General features: G+C 61.0%; 1 protein-coding gene across 1 annotated transcript; it reads right to left on the bottom strand.

The window, feature by feature from the left end:
- Window positions 1-293: 293 nt before the first annotated feature.
- WNT9B (Wnt family member 9B) lies at window positions 294-18,657 on the bottom strand. Its single transcript, XM_051825039.3, has 4 exons — window positions 18,508-18,657; window positions 3,519-3,775; window positions 1,965-2,230; window positions 294-912 (listed from the first exon to the last, which is right to left on the bottom strand). Exons 1-4 carry the CDS (start codon window positions 18,588-18,590, stop codon window positions 439-441), a joined length of 1,080 nt encoding a protein of 359 aa, XP_051680999.1. The 5' UTR covers window positions 18,591-18,657; the 3' UTR covers window positions 294-438.
- Window positions 18,658-19,044: the final 387 nt, after the last annotated feature.

Below are 19,044 nucleotides of genomic sequence, written 5' to 3'. Positions count from 1 at the left end.
GAGCTCCCTGCAACTGGAGCAGGGCTGGGGGCTAGACCGCCCCACACCAGCTGACGCCCACCTTGGCTCCCGTCATCAGCCCAAAAGTGCACCTGCCAGCATGCGTCCCAGGGAGAGCCCCCGCCCCCGGAACCTGGTCCTGCCCTCCTTGTGGTCTCCCTTATCTCATTCGCTTCCCTTTCCACTCCTGCCTCTGGCTCCCAGTTCTCCACGAGGTTGGGGGCCCTTGCTTCAGGGATGGGGCTTGGCTTCCCTTTGCTGACTGCTGGGATTGCGGGCAGACAAAAAGCTGGCCAGGGACGGTGAGCTGCCCGCTCACGGGCGTTGGCACATCCCTCGGTGTGTGTGTGCGTGCCGGGCATGCCCGCCCAGAGGGGCTGCTGGACAGGCACCAAAGGCAGCCCTGGCCGCGCCTGGTTGGCTGCCTGGGCAGCAGGTCTAGTGCTTACAGGTGTACACCAGCTCCTCCTGCACGCACTGCTGGCACTCCACGTAGCAGCACCACTGCACCTGGCAGTGGCAGGAGAAGGCCACCAGGCGACTCTGCGTGTCGTAGCCCCGCCCACAGCACAGGCTGCCGCAGCTGGCCTCCCGGGAGCACACCCTGCCCGCCGTGCCGGGAGAGTATTTGCTGGGCCGGCAGAAGCTGGGCGAGTCTTCCAGGTAGACCAGGTCCCCGGGCCGGGGGGCCAGGCCCTTGGCGGGGCTGCCTGGCTTGGAGGGGGCCCAGAGCTCCAGGCGGCCCAAGGCCTCGTTGGTGGCGCTGGACACCTTGACAGCTGAGTCATAGCGCAGTTTCAGCACCTCGCCCGTCTCGCGGAACGGGGCAAGCTGCTTCCAGCAGGTGCGCACCGCACAGGAGCCCGACACGCCGTGGCACTTACACGTGGTCCTGAGGCCGCTCTTCACAGCCTGAGGGGAGAGGCAGGAGGGAGGCGTGGTCAGAGCCCAGGGCCCAGGGGCCACCCTGGAGGTAGGAAGCAGGCAGAGGCAGCCCTGGGCTAGTGTGCCTGCCCTGGGGACAGCAGTGTGGACCCATCTGTGCCCAGCTCCTCCCCTTGACCTGGAGTTCTTGTGGAGTAGACAACCTGTGCAACAGAACACAGGAGCTCTGGTCTACACAACCCACCATAGAACACAGAACTCAGTTCCTGACAAACTGGAACGCTGGCCTCTCCCAGCCTTCTCACCCCAACACTCTTCAGTACTTTTGTTCCCCAGTTCTTCCACTGCTGTGTGACCTTAGCTAAGTTCCTCCCCTCTCTGGGCCTCCTCCATTCATGCAGTGTGGGAGGGTTGGGGTTGCCCAAGATCAAAGCTTTCAAAGGAAGTTGGCTTCTAGGACCCTCAGCAGGTGCAGCCCTTAGAATCAAGACCCCAGGGGCTGGCGCTGCAGCACAGCGGGTAAAGCTGCTGCCTGGCAGTGCCGGCATCCCATATGGGTGCCAGTTCAAGTCCTGGCTGCTTCTCTTCCGATCCAGCTCTCTGCTATGGCCTGGAAAAGCAGTAGAAAATGGCCCAAGTCCTTAGGCCCCTGCACCCGTGTGGGAGGCCCGGAAGAAGCTCCTAGCTCTTGGCTTCAGATCAGCACAGCTCCAGCCGTTGTGGCCATGTTGGGAGTGAACCAGCGGATGGAAGACCTCACTCTCTCTTTCTGCCTCTGCCTGTTACTCTGCCTTTCAAATTAATAATAAATAAATCTTAAAAAAAATTGGGACCCCCGTCCAAACACGTTCCTGCTTCCCGGGGCCTGGCCCCAAGCCGGGCTCCTGCTGCTGCCCAGCCCCTGAGGGTGCCCTGGCAGCCAGCAGCGGTCCAGCGCAGATGGCCAGGGAATGCTGGCTGAAGAACGCAGCTCATCCCGGGATGACTCTGCGTGTGTGTTGGGGAGCAGAGTGCGGGCCCCCCGCAGACCTGGCTCCCTGGAGGCGGAGGGCACCTTGGGTGGTGGGAAACGTGCTCACCTTGATGCCCACGTGGGTGTTGTGGGCGTCCACCCGTGCCCGCAGGTCCTTGCTTCCTCGCTTGGGTCCCAGGAAGTTGCTCAGAAACTTGGTGCTGTACTTGAGGTTGTCGCCACACACGCCCCACTGCCAGGCCTGCCGGCTCTGCAGCCCCGGGGAGTCATCGCAGGTGCAGCGCTCCATGCGCCCGGCGCTGCAGGCCCGGGCCAGCGCGTGGGTGAGGGCGGCCGAGGACACTGCGTACAGGAAGGCCGTCTCCTTGAAGCCTGTGCCGGGCACCCGCGGCAGGGATTGGGAGGGAGGAAGGGAGGGGAGGAAGGTCAGAGGCCATCCACCGCCCTCTGGGGGGCAGGGGGGTGGGGCATGAGAGCAGGGCGAGGGGTCATGAACTGAGGACAGGGCTCTGGGCAAGCGTCCTTGTCACCCTCCCTGCCACTCAGGCCGCCACTGTCGTGTAAAAGGAACCTCCAAACTCACTACGGGGGATGTACCCAGAATCCCAGAGGGCACCAGGACAGGGCCACCGTCTTGTCCTCACTGAGCGCACATGGAGAATTCTGGAGAAGTGACCCAGGCACCGGGCGGGGGCAGAGCCGGGGCCAAGCAGCCTCAACAACTTCCCGTGCACATGGGCCGAGTCGGACCAACCCATTTCCGAGACCCCCTCCCCCTGAGAGGTACTTCCTGCTGCTGCCACTGTGCGGCTGGCCGGTGACAGAGTGGCCTTGGCCCTCCTGCCCCACTTGTCCCAGACTGACCATCCCCCGCCCCGCCCCCACTTCCAGGACCATCGCTGCACTCAGTTGAGGCCGGGCCCACATCCGGCCTCCCACGGCCCTGCCTCCCACCTGCTCTCCAGTGTACCTGTGCTGCTGGTGACACTTGGAGACACAGACAGAAGCAGGCCATCAGCCCAGCCCAGCCCTCTCTCTCCTTGCTGTGGCGGGGCCGGCTGTCCCCGCCACCCCCATCACCATCTCTGCACTTCCGTGACAGCTCCCATCGCCACCCCTTCCCGTGATGCGGTGGCCTGGACGGTGTGCTTGCCGTGGACAGAGGGCACCTGCTCCAGCTCTGTTCCCCCAGCATCCAGCACAGTGTCTGGCTCACTGTGGGCCCCTCCCCCGAGATGCTGAGCGGAGGGGTGGGTGGAGGCGTGGAGGGGCCTAGGAAGAATCGAGGGGGCTGGGTGGGAACGGGAAGGAAGGAGGGAGTGATGGATCCACAGACGCGATGAGCCGAGACGGGGGAATGCATGAACGAAGCATCAGCGGCCTCGTACGGTCTGGCCAGTTCTTACCTCTCAGCCTCCCTTGCACGTGCTTGCACTTCGTTTCATGCGTGTGCGTGTGCGTGTGCATGTGTGTGCGCATGTGGGCACGTGGAGGAGGCAGAGGGAGGTGACAGGGGACCACCGTCTCATCAGCGGGCTCCCAGGAGTGGGCTTGGGTCTCCTCCTTTTTGGGGTCTCCCTAGCTCTCTGCCTCCCCACCCTGGCCTTCCACAGGCCCTCATAACCCCAGGCTCCCCCGCCGACCCAGCCCTGGGCCCCACCTCTCTTGAGCAGCCCGGTCCTCCCCTCCAGGCTGCAGTTCCAGCGCTCCTGCCGGAACTGGAACTGGCACTCGAGCAGGCCGAGGCGCGCGGCGTCCCGCAGGGTCTCTGCCAGGCCGGGCTCGCGCCGGCACAGCTGCTTCTGCCGGCGGGACAGCTTCAGCAGGTCGCACTGCTTCAGGTGGGCGCCCCCCTGTGCCGGGGCCGCCGCAGTGCCCAGGCCGGGGAAGGGCGTCAGGACCTCGCGCCCGGTCAAGCTGGAAGGGATGAGAGGAGGGAGGGGATGAGCCTCGGGGGACACAGTGGGTGCGGACCAAGGGTGCAGAGCCCTGGGGATGGGGGGGCTTCCTGGGGGCTCCAAGCATCTCCCTCCTGGGCGGCAGGCCGGCCTCAGCGGCTGCATCCCCTTTTTACAGCGTGGGAAGCCAAGGCGCTTGGACAAGGTTTGGTGCAGAGCCTCAACCTGTTACCACATCAGTCTCTGCTCTTCTTGCCCATCCTAGCCCCCAGGGTGCCAGGTTCCCAGGACCCACACTTGGCCATCCTGATTCTGTTGGTTTGGTGCGGGGCCTGGGAATCGGCATACTGACCACCTCGCCCTGGGCAGCGTCTGTGAGCAGGGACATTTGGGAAACACGCACGTGGCATGGGCCGCTGCTTACACCCAGGAGCCGCCTGCCCAAGAGGGGCTGGAGACGCAGGCAGACACCCAGGGGAGACGCCGATACCCCTCCCTTCCTCACGTGGCGCTGCTGCCCAGGTAACCCCAAAGCCAACCAGACCCATTCGGCCACCCAGAGAGACCCCCAGCCCCCGTCTGCCAGGCGCCTGGTGCTGATTGTCGCTTGGGGAACCCCGGGGGAAGAGGCAGGGAGGGCAGTCCGAGAAGGGAGGAAGCTGGACTCCCCCCAGGCCACGGAGGCCGGGCTTCGGCTTTCCCTTTCGGAAGCCCACCCGTTCTGCCGAGTTCTAGGCCTGACTCTGTCGCTTCCCAGCTGGGCAATGGCGAAGCCTGGTTTTCTCCTCTGCCGAGTGCACAGGGCAGCCCTGCAGCCCTCCCAGGCTCGCGGGGAGGATGGCGGGCCAGGGTGCACACTGGGGTTTCCCAGGCTTCGCCTCCTAACCAGGCAGAGTCCGTCTTCCGTCCACACAAAGGGTTTGTGAGTGACAGGCCCAGCTCACGCAAGAACAGTGGGAGCTCTAGAATCAGAGCCCCCCCCCTCCAGTCTCTGAGAAGCACTGGTCCACAGCTCCTCCTCTCCCACGCCGCATGCCCACAGTGTGTGCGGGGTGGAGGGCAGGGGGCACTCACACCCTTCCAGGGCCCGGGCCAGGGAAGGCACCCCTTTCTGGAACATGCCAGCCTCGCGGAGGGAAAGGGGCAAAGGAGGAGGCAGGCAAAGGCTCTCCGGGCCCCTGTTCAGGTGTGGCATCTGCCATGGAGACCCCCGTGCCACCGGTGAGGACAAGAGCCCTCAGAGGCTGGGGGGCCCTTGTGGGACTGAGCCAATGAGGACATAGTTCTGGTTGCAGCCACCTGCCTTAGCCAGGACATCTGGCTGCGTGCCACGCCCTCTCTGCCTGCCCCAGCAGCAGGAAGGCTCCCCCGAGGGTGTGGGGCCCAGCCTGGCCCCAGGTGCTCCCAGAAAGCGCCCGTGGACCGCCAGCCCGTCAGGTGCAGCCAGCCCGGTGTGGCACGTATCTCGGAACCCTCCGAGCTGAGACTGATGTTATCAGGCTCCGCTGGGCCCGGCCTGGCCTTGGGCTCCCCTCCCAGACAGGGTGAGGGCAGGGGCCCGTTAATCATTAATCTGGGGGCAAATGGGTAAATTTCCAGTCCACCAGGCCTACACCCAAACTCCTCCCTGCAGCCTGGCAGGAAACCCTCAGAACTTGACCCTTGGCAGGTCCAGGGCAGAACCAGCGTCCCCTGAGGCCGAGGAGGGCAGTGTGGAGGGCGGCCAGGCGGCTGCATCCCTCGGGTCCTCACGTGTCCTCCTCCCCCTGCCAGGGGCGGGGCTCAGGGGCAGCTTCTGCTCACACAACCCCTGGGCCTTAGACACTGGGACCTCCCCAGGAGGAGCTGATGGACAGATGGGAGAACAAGCAGGAGTGACAGGAACTTTGGCCAATGGGGCTGCGCATCTCTCCAGGCCTGTGTCAAATGCTATTTTGAAAGGAGCTACTGCCATCCTATCATCATCGATGCATCATAGGTCCTATTATACAATGCATCAACATGATATTTGTCACATAACATGTGTATGTTACCATACTTGCTCCTAAGCCCTTTAAATGGCTATTGTGGATGGCAGTTGGGGCGGCTGCCTACCTGTTCCTTCTACCTACGTGGTGACCATGGGTTCCCTGTCACTCATTTCATACAGTACGACCTCACTGCCCTGCTTTGTTGATTGGACTGATGGTGATCACATGACCCCCTCTGGCCTGTCCCTGGAATCTGGACAGCGAATTAAGAGAGCACACAAGAGTGGCGCTGTGGCACACTAGGCTAAGCCTCTGCCTGTGGCCCTGGCGTCCCATATGGGCGCCGATTCGAGTCCTGGCTGCTCCACTTCCACTCCAGCTCTCTGCTGTTCTCAGTTTCGTGTAATAGACCCTGAGATTGATGGCTCCGGGAGTCCAGTATAAAGTCGGTTAATTTTATTAGCAGTAATGGCACTAAGTGGTGATTAATGGCCAGGAAAGGCAGTCAACCGCACACAGGCCTGAGGCTACGCTGGGCCCTGGTCCACCCAGCTCTGCTCCCAAAGAAGATTCCCTGGCACTGCCTCAGGGGTCCCCACGGGGCCTCTGAGGACAGCGGAGGGAACCTCGGGACCTAGTTCCCTTTTGTTTGCTTTCTACCTTGCAGACTGAAGAAGCGGTGCCATGACATCAAACTAAGGAAATGAGCAATAGATTTCCCTAGGTAGTGCTAGCGAATTCTCCTTCGAGTGCCCACCGAGGGCATCTGCCAGGGCAGGTTGGATTCTTTCTGGACCTCAGAATGCGCCAGCCCAGTCAGGGGTCGGCTGGCCTGATTCTCTCCTCTGAAAGAAACCACGCTCTGGCTTCCAGGCCTCGGGACCCCATGCCAGGGTCCCACCATGAACTCTCAATTGCCCACACGTTAGCTGAGCCCCATGGGGGTAAAAGGCACATGGCGGCAGGGACCCAAGCACTTGGGCCATCATCTGCTGCCTCCCCAGGCACATCAGCAGGAAGCCGGATCAGAAGCAGAGCAGCCAGCACTCAAACTGGCAGTCTGATACGGGATGCGGGATACCGCTGTTGCATAGAGTGGCCTAACCCACTGCACCACGATGCCGGGGCCCCAGAAGACACTGCCCCATAGCCGATGAGGCGCTATCAGCCAAGCAAGTGACCAGCATTCGGAACTACAGGCCAGAGGAACACAACCTGAGGGCTTGCTAATTGTTATTCTGGGCTGGGTGTGAGGGCAGGGGCAGCTGTTTCTTGGGCTTCTGCCCAGCCCAAGTGCTCCGGAACCACCTGGGACCTCCACTCCCCCAGCTGGGCTCACCCAGGCTGATAGGAAAACAGCAACCCCCTGTAGCCAGTTTCCAGCCCATACCCCACCCCCACACAACAAGATGCCGCCGGCCCAGGACATCCCAGCCATCTCCTCCTCTCTGCTGATGAACGCCAGGTGCCTCTGAGGACGGCATCTCACCCAGCCCCTCACCCCCAGAGCGCCTCTGTCCACGCCGGGCCCTGGCTTCCCCACAGCCTTCCTCACTGCCCGGCGCTCACCTCGACCATGGCTGTGGCTAACGCGGCCCCATGAGGCTGACCTTGAAGGAAGCAGAAGCCTTTCCTCCCCAGAGCCCAGGGACGTCCCAGGGGACACCCCCCTTCAACAGTCACCACCTCCTGCCCCCAAGCTGTTCTGGCCTTGGGAATCTGGTCCCAGCTATGCAGGAATGTCCATCCCCCTACCCCCAGCCCATTCCATCCAACAAGTACGCATGGGCTCATGGGAGAGCTCAACAGGAGACACACTGCCAGGGTTCAAGTCCCACCTTCGTCTCTTAGCTGTGCTGCTGTGGCCAAGGCGCTCTGCCTCTTTCCGCCTTCTCTGCAAATGCAGGTACCAGCACCTCCCTGGCAGGCTTGGGTCGACGGGTTTACCCTGCCGCTGGTAAGCTCCTGTTGTTTGTCATTATTAAACGCCTACTGTGTACTGGATGCTGGGACACAGCCCCCCAAAGACTCAGTCTGGAGGGAACAGGAGTCTCCCCACTCCACCCCCCAACTCCCCTGAGACTCCAAGGTGGAGGGAGAAAAAGACCTGAACAGGGCTGGCTCGGCTCAGGCAGCCGGAGCGGAGCTCCCGGCACGGTCTGGGGGAGAGCCTGACCTCAGCCAGGGCCGTCCTGCCTGGAGGTGGGGCAGGCAGGAGGAAGCTCCCCTCCGCGCTGTCTGGAGGTCAGACACCTGGGGGTGCCCCCAGCTCCCTGCTTCCAGGACCCTCCCTCACCCAGGACGAGGCGGGGATTTCCAGGGCACCGGGCAGTGTCGGCGTGTCTGGACTCTTGGCTGGAGGGGCCAGGAGCAGCGGCTGGCACCAGGGCCACGCCGACCACCAGCAGCTGCCTGGGAACCAGGAAAGTCTTGCGCTGCCTGGGGCGTCGGCGCCCGCACTACCCCATTAGATGCGCCGATAACAGGCTTCCGCGGCGGGGCCATTTGCATGGTAAGTGAGCCCTTTGTGCTTTCATCTCCAACGTCCCGGCCTCGCCGAGCCCCCTACACATGCGCGCCCGCACACCCCGGCCCACGCCCTGCGCTCCCCGACTGGGGGCTCCCCACCGCGGCCACGCCGGTCCCGGGCGCTCAGCCTTCAGAGAGCGCGGCTTCACGACGGCCAGGCGTCATTCCCCTCCTCGCGTCGACCCCAAGCCTCGAATCCTCCCCTCCCTCCTCCGCCTCCTCCAGCAGGGCGCCCGGGCTTTGGCCTCCTGGACCACGCGCCCCCGGGCCTCCCCGCTGGGCTCCCCCACCCCGGATCCCGCCTGCCTTCCTTCGGCAGCTCTCACGCCCGGCGCCTCGTCCCGAGCCCGGCCCAGCTGTGGGTTTTTCTCTCCCAGGCGGCCCCGCTTCCTGTCTGCCAGACCCGGAGGCATCAGCGACGGCGCCCCGCATCTCCACACGCCGGGCTGTTGGGAGCGCGGCCCGTGCCCCATCTGTGCGGGAACAGCTCGCCCTAATTCCTCGGTCTCTGCCTCTCCTTAGGCTAAGACTGAAGCCCGAAGAGGAAGCCCCGGTCCCTGGCATGCAAGGGTCCGGTGGCTCGGCGCCCACACTTGTGTAGGATTTTTCCCTCACCCCCCACCCCAGGCCTATCCACGTCTGAGACCATGGGTCCTTCCCCCAGGCCCCTGGCTGAGTCCAGATCCCGCCATTCCTGTCGCCCTCCGAGATTCTGCCTGGCAGTGGCTGGGGGCTGGGAGGGGGGAAGAAGTCCAAGGTGTGCCTCTTGTGTGGGTCTCTGCTCTTACCTGTCTGCTGCCCCGGACGTTCAGGTTTTTATTGTCCAAGGTGGACCACTGACTTAGTGGCAGGGCTGGGACTGTGCCCCATATCTCCTAATTGCTGCCACCAAGCCATTGCCACGGCACAGGTCGGAGCAGACGGGAACACAGCCAGGCAGGCTTTAGGCTAAGGGAGTCTTTGGGGCTCTTCGGATCCCCTGGGCAGCCCTAGAGGTGGCCGCCGAGGCCCTCTGATCCGAAGGCTGCTGTTCTCAGTTCCCTTTCAGCAAAAGTGACCCACCCATTCTTACTAAAGTGTGAGTGTCTGATACAATAGCAGCAACTGAGAACATTGTTTGCGAGACAGAGGGAAAATCAAAGAGGCTAGTGTGGGACCCTGGCAGTGGCGCGTGGGAGCCTGGTTTGGGGCTGAGGGGGAGCAGGGAGGAGGGGACTGGGATCCCTAAAGACAAGCTCCTTCCAGCCCTCACTGGAGGAGGAGCAGCTGCAGGGGCCTGGGGTGGGGATCTCAGGGAAAGGCCAGTGGCTCCAGTGAGGGCCCCACCGTCCCAGCTCCGCCCCCACCACGTCCCAGCTCCGCCCCTCCACGGGAGGCTGGCTCCTGGGCTTCCTGACTCCGAGCAAGTTATCCAGCTGGGACAGGGAACCACAGACCCCTCCCCCCAGGCCCCCAGGCTCTGGTCTTCCCCACGGTGAGGTGAGGGAGGTGAGGCAGGCTCAGGCTGGGGATGCCGTCAGTGTGGTCACTCTGTGACGCGGACGGTCCCGTGGGCTGCAGAGACCGCCCAGAGTCCACGTCCAGTCTGTCCTGCAGGCCCCAGGAGTGGCCTCCCTGCCTCTGTGCCCCCTCCTCTGGGCTGCAGGGGCAGCAGGAACCTCCCAAACGGATGGAGGAGCCAGCCCCTGGGCGCACCTGGGGAGGCCCCGGGCACGGATGAAGTCGGGAGAGGGCTCCCTCGGGAGGGCAGCCGGGTCCTCGTGGGCAGGAGCAGAGCATCGCCCCACCTCGGGCCGACCTGGACACAGAGCCAGCCGGGGCTGCAGCGGGGGCCCCCTTCAGGCCAGGCAGGTCCACTCCTCACCCTCCTGCCAAGCTAATGCAGCCCAACCTTCACGCCTCTCTCCCCTCGATAACCGCTGTCTGAGAGCCTCTCCCAGTCCGGAAGCTCTCAGGAGACCCATGAAGCTTGCACAGACACTGCAATTATTAGTTTATTTGAAAGGCAGAGCAACAGAAAGAGAGGGAGAGAGAGATCTTCCACCTGCTGGTTCACCTCCCACATGGCTGCAATGCCAGAGCTGGGCCAAGCCACAGCCAGGAGCCAGGAACTCCATCCGGGTCTCCCGTGGGGGTGCAGGGCCCAAGCACGTGGGCCATCCTCTGCTGCCTTCTCAGGTGCATTAGTAGGAAGCTGGAGCGGACGTGAAGTGCAGTAGCTGGGACTCAAACTGGCGCTCAGATGTGGGTGCCTGCACTTACCTGGCTGTGCCCGATACAGGCCACGGTAGCCACTTTTGGGGCTCTCCCTCAGCCTCTTCGTGGCCTACCCTGCTGGCTCGCTGTCACCTTCCCTCCATGCTTCAATGGCCAGCACTTACAGCTCCCCAAAACTTGCCCAAACAAGGCTGGGCTGGGCTGGAGGGGCCACGCCCTCTCCAGCCCGCAAACTGCTCTCTTGCAGTACAGACCTGGCCCCGGTCAGTTACATCCTGGGTCCTCTGAACGCGCAGCCTCTGTGGGGTACCCCACCTTGAGAGCCAGACTGGTCCCCTCTGACCCTCACCCAAACCTCCCTTTGCTACCGAGAAGTGGGCCCCAGTCTTTCCTTAAAATGCAGCTTGCACACACAGCTGTGTGGATGCAGCCGCTCGAGGTGACTTGGGCTGAAAGCTGAACCAGACCAGGTTCTTAGTTGTTGTTGTTGTTTTTTTTTTTTTTTTTTTTTTTTTTGACAGACAGAGTGGACAGTGAGAGAGAGACAGAGAGAAAGGTCTTCCTTTTCCATTGGTTCACCCTCCAATGGCCGCTACGGCCGGCGCACTGCAGCTGGCACACCGCTCTGATCCGAAGCCAGGAGCCAGGTGCTTCTCCTGGTCTCCCATGCGGGTGCAGGGCCCAAGCACTTGGGCCATCCTCCACTGCCTTCCTGGGCCACAGCAGAGAGCTGGCCTGGAAGAGGGGCAACCGGGACAGAATCCGGCGCCCCGACCGGGACTAGAACCCAGTGTGCCGGCGCCGCAGGCGAAGGATTAGCCTAGTGAGCCGCAGCGCCGGCCTAGGTTCTTAGTTTTATCTGCACTTCCAAGCTCCAGGAAGCTCAGGAAGCTACCACTCTGTTGTACAGGTGTGGAAAACACAGCGAGCTTTGACCTTAGCCAAAGTGAGAATATTATCGACTTTACTTCTCCAACCTGTGCGTGTCTTCCTGCAAAACAGTGCGCAAGGCATCTGATGACAGGTGCTGCCCAGCCCTTCCTGGGGACCTCACATTATGCCTGCCATCTGCGCCCTGTTACCTCTCTAAGCCCCGGGAAGCTTTGGGAGCATCTGGCCTCGAAGGGATTGCAACATCAAGAGACGGAAGCCAGCTGGGCTTGCCCTACAGGCAGCCTCTCTGGAGTTTCCAGGACTGAGCAAGTCTTCCCTGGCTCTTTAAGAAGCACCCCCCACCCCCGCTGCTGCCGCTTCAGTCTTCATCTGTCCAGTGAGGGGGGGTCCTGGGCCTGACCCCCAGCTCATCTCTGCTGACACCAGAATGCCCTGGAAGCACGGGCCCCTGCGGTGACTCCTGTAGTCTGATGGGGGCGCTGTTGCTCTCCTTTCCCTTTCTGATGGGGGCCAGGGCGTGGTGCAGGGCTGGCCAGGCCTTGGGGAAGTCGCGTGAGCCCAGGAGAGCCAAGCGGAAGCAGTCGGTGAGGGGGCAGGTGTGATGGGCACGCAGGGAGGGGTCGGGGGAGTGAAAAGGCCAGCGGTGAGCGGGGAGGCGAGGAGGCACTGCCCACCGGGACATCCACTGCAGACCATGACAACACGAGGGGCGTGGACAGACTCCACCTGCGGCAGCCCCCCACGCCCTGTGCGTAAAGGTGGCCATGAGTGGACGGGAGACACAAGTGCCACTTGTATAGCAAGCCGGGAGTCCAGGATGCACAGTGCAGGAAGCCCGGGGGTGAATGCCAAGGGAAGACCGTGGACAGTGGGGTGGGAGGTTTGGCGGGGGGGTGGGGGTGGGGGTGGTGGACACCGAGCTGCTCCGGGAGGTAGCCTCAGGCTGGGCTCTGCAGGCAGCGCAAGGCGAGAAGGAAGAGGCTGACTTTGGATTTCTCGAGAATTCAGATCACAGTGCTGCCAGCCACCAGCTGTGTGGCTTTGGGCAAGGCTCCTGGCTTCTCTGAGCTTTCCTCCATTCATGACCACACCAGTGCCCGCCTCCTCGGTCACCATGGTGACGAGCTGATGCACACAAAACACAGAGCACAGGATTGGACGGTGACGGGGAGCAAGATGCCACAGGGAAGGGACACATGTCACCAAAGATTCTCCTTAACCTGAGATGATCTGAGGCAGAACCCTAGGTCTCTTGGGCTTCTTATATATGGCTGGCATTTTGGCACTTTTCCATTCAGTTATTTAACTCTCTCAGGAACCCTACAAGACAGAAATTCATCCCCTTTACCGACAGGAGACCTGGCCAACTCTGAATCTCTTAGTAAGTAGCAGGTGGAGGACTGGAATGCGGATCTGTGTGACCCCAAGCTCAGTGCTCCTGACACCGTCCCGGGACCTGGGTCCATCTCCCGGCCTGCTCAGGCTGACACAGAGTGTGGGGACACATCATCCTCTCAGCACCTGGCCCACCTCCCCTCGAGCCCAACACCTACCTGAGCACATCACCCCAAAGGCACCAGCTCTGTCTTCCTAGGAGACTCCAGGCCAGGGGTCCCCTGCCTGTCCAGGGGTCCCTTTTCTGTCCTCTCCTCAGCCATAGAAAATTCACCAGCACCTGCCGAGGGGCTGCTTTGACCCTGAAGGCAACTCTGGATCCCAGCTGCCAGGTAGGGGCCATGGCCCAGCCAGGGACAGGCCCCCACCTAAATTCCTTCCCAAACACGGCAGTTCTCCATGGAGTCTGGCTTTCACTCCACTCTCCAAAGCAGTAACATTTCTTCCCTCCAAATCCTGTTTTTCTCAATTTCTTTATATATATACATATATATGCACACATATACATATACTATATATATAATAGAACTAATACCATCCAAATATATTAAACACTTAGGAATAATCTGAAAACAATTTTTGCAAGATCTGAACACCAAAAACTACCAAACACTGCCGAGGGAAATGTTAAGGTCCCTAAATAGAGAGCTGTGGCCTGATCCCAGTCGGCACACTCAGTGTTGTCAGAATGCCAGCTTTCCATAAATTTATGCACAGGCTCATGGAAATCCCAGCCCAAATCCCAGCAGGCTTTTGTGTGCATACCGACAAGTTGATACTAAAATACAAAGGACCTGAACAACCAAAATTATTTTGAAAAAGAAATACAAAGTTAGAAAATGTACAGCGCTTATTTCCAAGACTTACGGTAAAGCTACAGTAACTAAGGCTGAGTGGTGTCGGTATGAGGTCAGACGTGTGGATTAATGGGACAGGATAGAGAGTTCAGGAGAAGCTTCACACGCAGCGGGTGCGCTGATTCGGAACAATGACGACAGTGGATAAAGGATCATCTTTTCAACAAACGGCACTGGGACAGGTGCCTATCCACACCATGCACACTAATTAGCTCACAGTGAACCCGGGACCTACGTATGAAAGCTAAAACTATGACGCTTCTAGAAGAAAATCAAGGAGGAAATCTTCCTGACTTTGGGATAGGTACCAATTTCCTGGATAAAACACCAAAAAAGCACAGAACATACAAGAAGAAGTTGATGCGTTGGACTTCATCAGAATTAGAAATGTCTGCTGACCAAGTCACCAATAAGAAAAGAAGGCAAGACAGAGACAGGGATGAAACACTGCCAGTACTTCTGATAAAGACTTGTATCCAAACTACAGTAAAAACCTTAGAGTTCTATAACAAGACAAATAACCCAATGCAAAAGACATTCAAATGACTGATATGTACAAGAAAAAAATGTTCAACACGCCGTCTGTTAATGGGGAAATTAAGATGAAAACCACAATGAGATAACAATATGTACTCATGAAAATGGCCTCAGATTAAGACTGACAATGGTGGACAGGAATGTGAAGCGACTGGAACTCTCATACATTGCTGTGCAAAATGGTACAATTACATTGGAAAAGTGACCGTTCTTGTAAGTGAAACGTCTAGCTACCACACGATCCAACAGCCCAGCCCTTGGCAGTTATCCAAGAGGAATGAAGACATAAGCCCACAAAGAGAGATGTACACAGGGGCCGGCGATGGGCACGGCAGGCTGAGCTGCTGCCTGCAATGCCGGCATCCCATATGAGAATAGGTTGGAGTCCTGCGTGCCCCACTTCTGATCCAGCTCCCTGCCAATGTGCCTGGGGAAGCAGCAGAAAACGGCCCAAGTGCTTGAGTCCCTGCACCCATGGGGAGACCCAGATGGCGATCCAGGCTCCTGGCTTTGGGTTGATCCAGCCCTAGCCATTGTGGCCATTTGGGGAGTGAACCAGCAGATGGAAGACCTCTCTCTGTCTCTCCTCTCTCTAACTCTGCCTTTCAAGTAAATAAATAAATATTAAAAAAAAAAAAAAAAAAAACCAGCAGAGAGAGAGGCACATGAGTGCTTCCATTAGCTTTATTTGGAAGAGCCTAACACTGGAAACACCCCAGGTGTGTATTTGTTTGTGAGTGGATCGGCAATCCTACACACTGGACTACGACTTTGAAAGGAAGAGAATGAGCTATGGGGATCCATCACAATATGGATGAATCGCAGGAATGTTACTTGAGCACAAGGGTCCAGGCACAAAAGGCCGTGTCCTGTAAGAGGTGTTTATGTGAACTTCTAAGACAGGCCAGACTAACGGAGAAGGCAGAGGGAGGAGGTGGGCTGCTGCCGGTGCGGGGGCTGCAGGGGTGACTGCAGAGAGACACAAGAGGTCCTCCTGGAGGGTGCACGCAAATGTGTCACACAGGTGTATACATTTGCAAAAACCTGCTGTGCGCTCATGCGTGTTCTGGTATGTAACCATGATTTGGAAAACAAATTTAAAAATGAAGCTACAGTGATGATATGTCTGCAGCCCGGGCAGCTGGTTAGGAGCCCACAAACCATCTGGAGCAAACGTGTACTGACCACTGAGTCTGTGCCAGGCACCGTGTCAGGCCCTTCATCTGCTGTCTCAATGAAGCCTCACATCTTGGGGCTGGGGCCGGCATCACCCGCAGCTCAGCGAGGTTAAGACATTTGCCCAAAGCCACATAGCCAGCAGCCAGCAGAGCCGGGATTCAAACCCAGAACTCCAAAGTCTGTGCTTTCAGAAACATTGGTGCACTATCCCTAGAGAAGAAACAACCAGGGCGGAGTCACACGTCAGAAACACTGCCAAAAGCCAGTCACGATTTTTAAAAATTGCAGTCGCAAGAGCCATTTCCAGATACGGAGCTGCCGGGCTGGCATCAGGACTAGAGTGGGTGATGAGGCCTGGCTCGTGCCCGACTCGTCCTTCAGGAAGCACCCCAGACGTTAACCTCTGCAGAGCCCCCGGCCCAAATCCCAAACCAGGGGCTGGCGAGAAATCAGACTCTGTCAGGGCCTGGCCAGGGAGGGTTAGGGAACCTTAGGAACATAACCCTGGAGACAAGTGAGTTGGCTCAGGACCACAGAGAAAGTTCCAGAGCTGTGACAAACTTGGCCCTGACCTCTGTCCCACCCTGTGTCCCAGGGTCACCATGCTGCCCTCTGAAGCCCACCTACCAGGCCAGCAGGACAGTGCATCCTGTCTCACTGCTGAGGGCAGGGGAGACGTCACGGCTGCACGTGCCCAGCCATGCCAAGTGGCCTGAAAGAGTGACCCACCCTGGAGCCATGCTGCAGCAGCTGTCCCCCACCCCCAGGTCACACAGGCTATTGGCTGTAGGGGAGGACCCAGACAGGAGGCAGGACCTGGAATCTCTCCTGCCTCCCCCACTAATTCACTGTGTGTCACGGGTGACTCACGGAGCCATTCTGACCCTCGGTCTCCTTGTGGGCACGGCGTGCGCCCGCCCTCCACGGCTCATCTGAGGAGCAGATGAGAGCAGATGAGAGCAGGCGAACTGTGAACTTGATATGAATGATTACCCACGGTCGCCATCAGCAGAGCCAGGCTAAGGCTCGTGCCAGTGCGGCAGAAACACCTGCTGCTCTCTGTGCCGCGGGCGGGGGTGACTCATCTGCAAAATGAGGGACTAACACAGGACCCGCAAGAAGCAGCGGGTTGGGCCAGGGCTCCTGGGGGTCACTTCCGGCTCAGAGGCCCATGATCCTGCCATTTCCAGGCTCCTAGAGGATGGGCTGCGTCACCTGCCCTCCTGTTGCAAGCAAAGTCGTGTTACAATCAGAAAAGAGACTTCGGGTGGAAATGACCTGGGGAAGAGAGAAGCACACGGCTCCACTTCTAACTGAAGTGTGCATGAATTCCAGACAGTGGACTCTGGTGGACACGGGGAAGCCTGCTCCCCCGAGTCCCCAGAGGCTTTCCTCAGTGACCACTCCCGCTGAACCCCTCTGTTCTCTGAGACCACACACTTCACTGCGTGAGGCCCGAATTCTATATTTTGGGCCAAGTGTGGGTCATGCCCCCCAAACCAGGGTGATGGCCACTTGAGCAGGCCGTGTCGGCTCTGCCCAGCTGGGCTCCCATCTGGGAGAGAGGGCTCCAGTACTCAGGCCTCCTGGCCCTCACCCAGGCCCACTTGGCCATCTCCCCTGCCGTTTCCAAGGCTATCCCTCACTCAGCCGCTGAGTCGAACCCCGTGCACTGCTGAGATCTGTCCCTTCCAACATGCCAGCCAGGGTGCCCCAGATCTCCTGGAATCCCAGCCCCCCCACCTCAGTCTCATCTCCCACTGCAAACCCAAAGGAACAGGAGTTGTGCAAATGAGCCAGTGTCCAAGAGGATGTAGGTGCCATTTCTCCCCCCCCCCCCCCCGTTCCAGCTCAGAAACCCAAGGAGCTGAGCCACACCCATTGTCACAAGCGTTAGTTGAGCACTTACTCAGCCCTAGGCGTGACCCAACTTGGTCCTCGGATGAAACAGGCCCTGATACCGACGTTTAACAGAGGAGAGAGGGAGCGCCAGAGGGGTTAAACGACTCCGCCAAGACCCACGCTAGTATGGGGCAGGGCTTTGGGGGAGGGCCACTAGGCTCAGTCATACCAAACATGGCCTCTTGGTACAACAGGGGAAACTGAGGCCCATACACCGAGTAGTCTTCCCAGGTCACCCACAAGCTGAGCCCAGAGCTGGGGTCTGGGCTGATTCCTCCCTGCCCCCACACTTTCAGGGCAGACCATTGCCCACAGCCAAGGCACCTTTGAACCAGGGGTCATGACCTGGAAATTAGTCCACAGCCTGGGATCCCGCGGCGTCTGACACACCCCTCCAAGAGCAGCACCCAGAGCGCTCTCGCCTGTGGTTGTAGTTAGGCTGTAAACTGACTTGGGGTGAAGATCCGAAACAGGCAAGGGCTAACGTAACAGCCTGTCCGTCCATGCAGCCGGCTTTGGGCGGAGGGCAGGAAGGCGCCTTAGCCGTGCTGGCTGCCACCACGACCACCCCCACGCCCAGCCCCTGCAATCCAGGGTCAGACAAGGAGGGACGGAAACAGCTGCCCTGTAGCCCTCGCCGCCGTTCCCCCTCCTGGCTCCCGCCCCACTCCCTTCCTGGGGTCACTCCAGCCGAGATCGCCCACTCAGCCGCAGACCTGCCCCCGCGCCCCTCTCCCTCGCCTGGTCCTTCTCGCTCCGGCTGCGCAGCGCGCGGGGTCCGCCGGCGTCTCCCGCGCACATCCCCACGGTCTGCCCTCGGATGCCAGCGCTTCGGAGAAGACCCACCGGCAATACCCATCCACCCAGTCCCGTGGGCCTGCGCTCCGCCGTGCGTCGGCGGAGGGTGGGGAAGGGGTTTGAGCCAAGGACCGCAGCCGACGGAGCCCGGGATGGGGCAGATAGGGCACCCGAGGGAAGATCGGAGGGCGTCCGAGCGCGCGGCCGATGCCTGGACGGGCAGAATGGGGACCAAGGCGCGCGCAGAGTTCGGGAGCTCGGGCAGGGCTGACCCCCGGCGCGGTGACCCTCGGACGCTAGAAGGTGCGATCGGCTCTGAGCCCCGGACACCCCAGACCAAGCTCGCGGCGCGACCTCGGACCACGAAGGGGGCTGAGTCCCGCAGGGCGGCGGGTCGGAGTTCGAGACCCCGCGGGGGCCAGGGAGCGCGGGAGACGGGCAGGGGCCGGGCCGGGGGTGCGGCGGGCACTGACCCGAAGTAGGCGGCGGTGGCGGCAGCGGCGGGCAGCGCCAGCAGGCAGAGCGCGGCCAGGGCCCGCGCGGCCGGGGGGCGCATGGTGCCGGCGGCGCGGCGCCCTCTAGCATCTCCTCGCGCCGCTCGGCGCTCGCAGCGCCGCCACCAGCCGCCCGCGGGGCTTTAAACACGCCGGGGGTGCGGGGCGGGGGCTGCTCTGGGAGGGTGCGGCGCGGGCGGCACCCGCCGAGCCCCGGGCGCCGAGCCCCCGGCCCCATTGGCCCCGCTGTCCTCGCCCCGCCCTGTCGCGGGAGGGGCCGCCCCGCGCCCGCCCCCGCTCCGCCCCATCTCCCCCTCCCACGCGCTCCAGGTGAGAGCTCACCTGGCGCCGCGCCCGCCCCCGCCCCCCCCCCCCACTTCGGCCTGGAGAGGCCGGCATGGGGTCCCTAACTCGGGCGGGCGGAGGGACGCGCAATCTGTCCTCGGAGGTAGTGGGTGGGGTCTTGAGAGGGACGCTCCTGGAGCCTGCGGAGAAACCGTGCGGTCGCCGGCCTTC

The sequence above is a fragment of the Oryctolagus cuniculus genome, chromosome 17 (assembly GCF_051225735.1).
Source record: "Oryctolagus cuniculus isolate XC-2025 breed Fujian yellow rabbit chromosome 17, ASM5122573v1, whole genome shotgun sequence".
NCBI lineage: Eukaryota > Metazoa > Chordata > Mammalia > Lagomorpha > Leporidae > Oryctolagus > Oryctolagus cuniculus.
This window is presented reverse-complemented; position numbering and strand designations above follow the sequence as displayed.

Bases quoted from the DNA above. Each gene is read 5' to 3' on its own strand.
- WNT9B (XM_051825039.3), bottom strand. From the start codon at position 18,590: ATGCGCCCCCCGGCCGCGCGGGCCCTGGCCGCGCTCTGCCTGCTGGCG. The intron at 3,776-18,507 runs GTCAGTGCCCGC...CATCCCTTCCAG, and splicing joins GCCACCGCCGCCTACTTCGG to CTTGACCGGGCGCGAGGTCC. The intron at 913-1,964 runs GTGAGCACGTTT...CTCTCCCCTCAG, and splicing joins ACACCCACGTGGGCATCAAG to GCTGTGAAGAGCGGCCTCAG.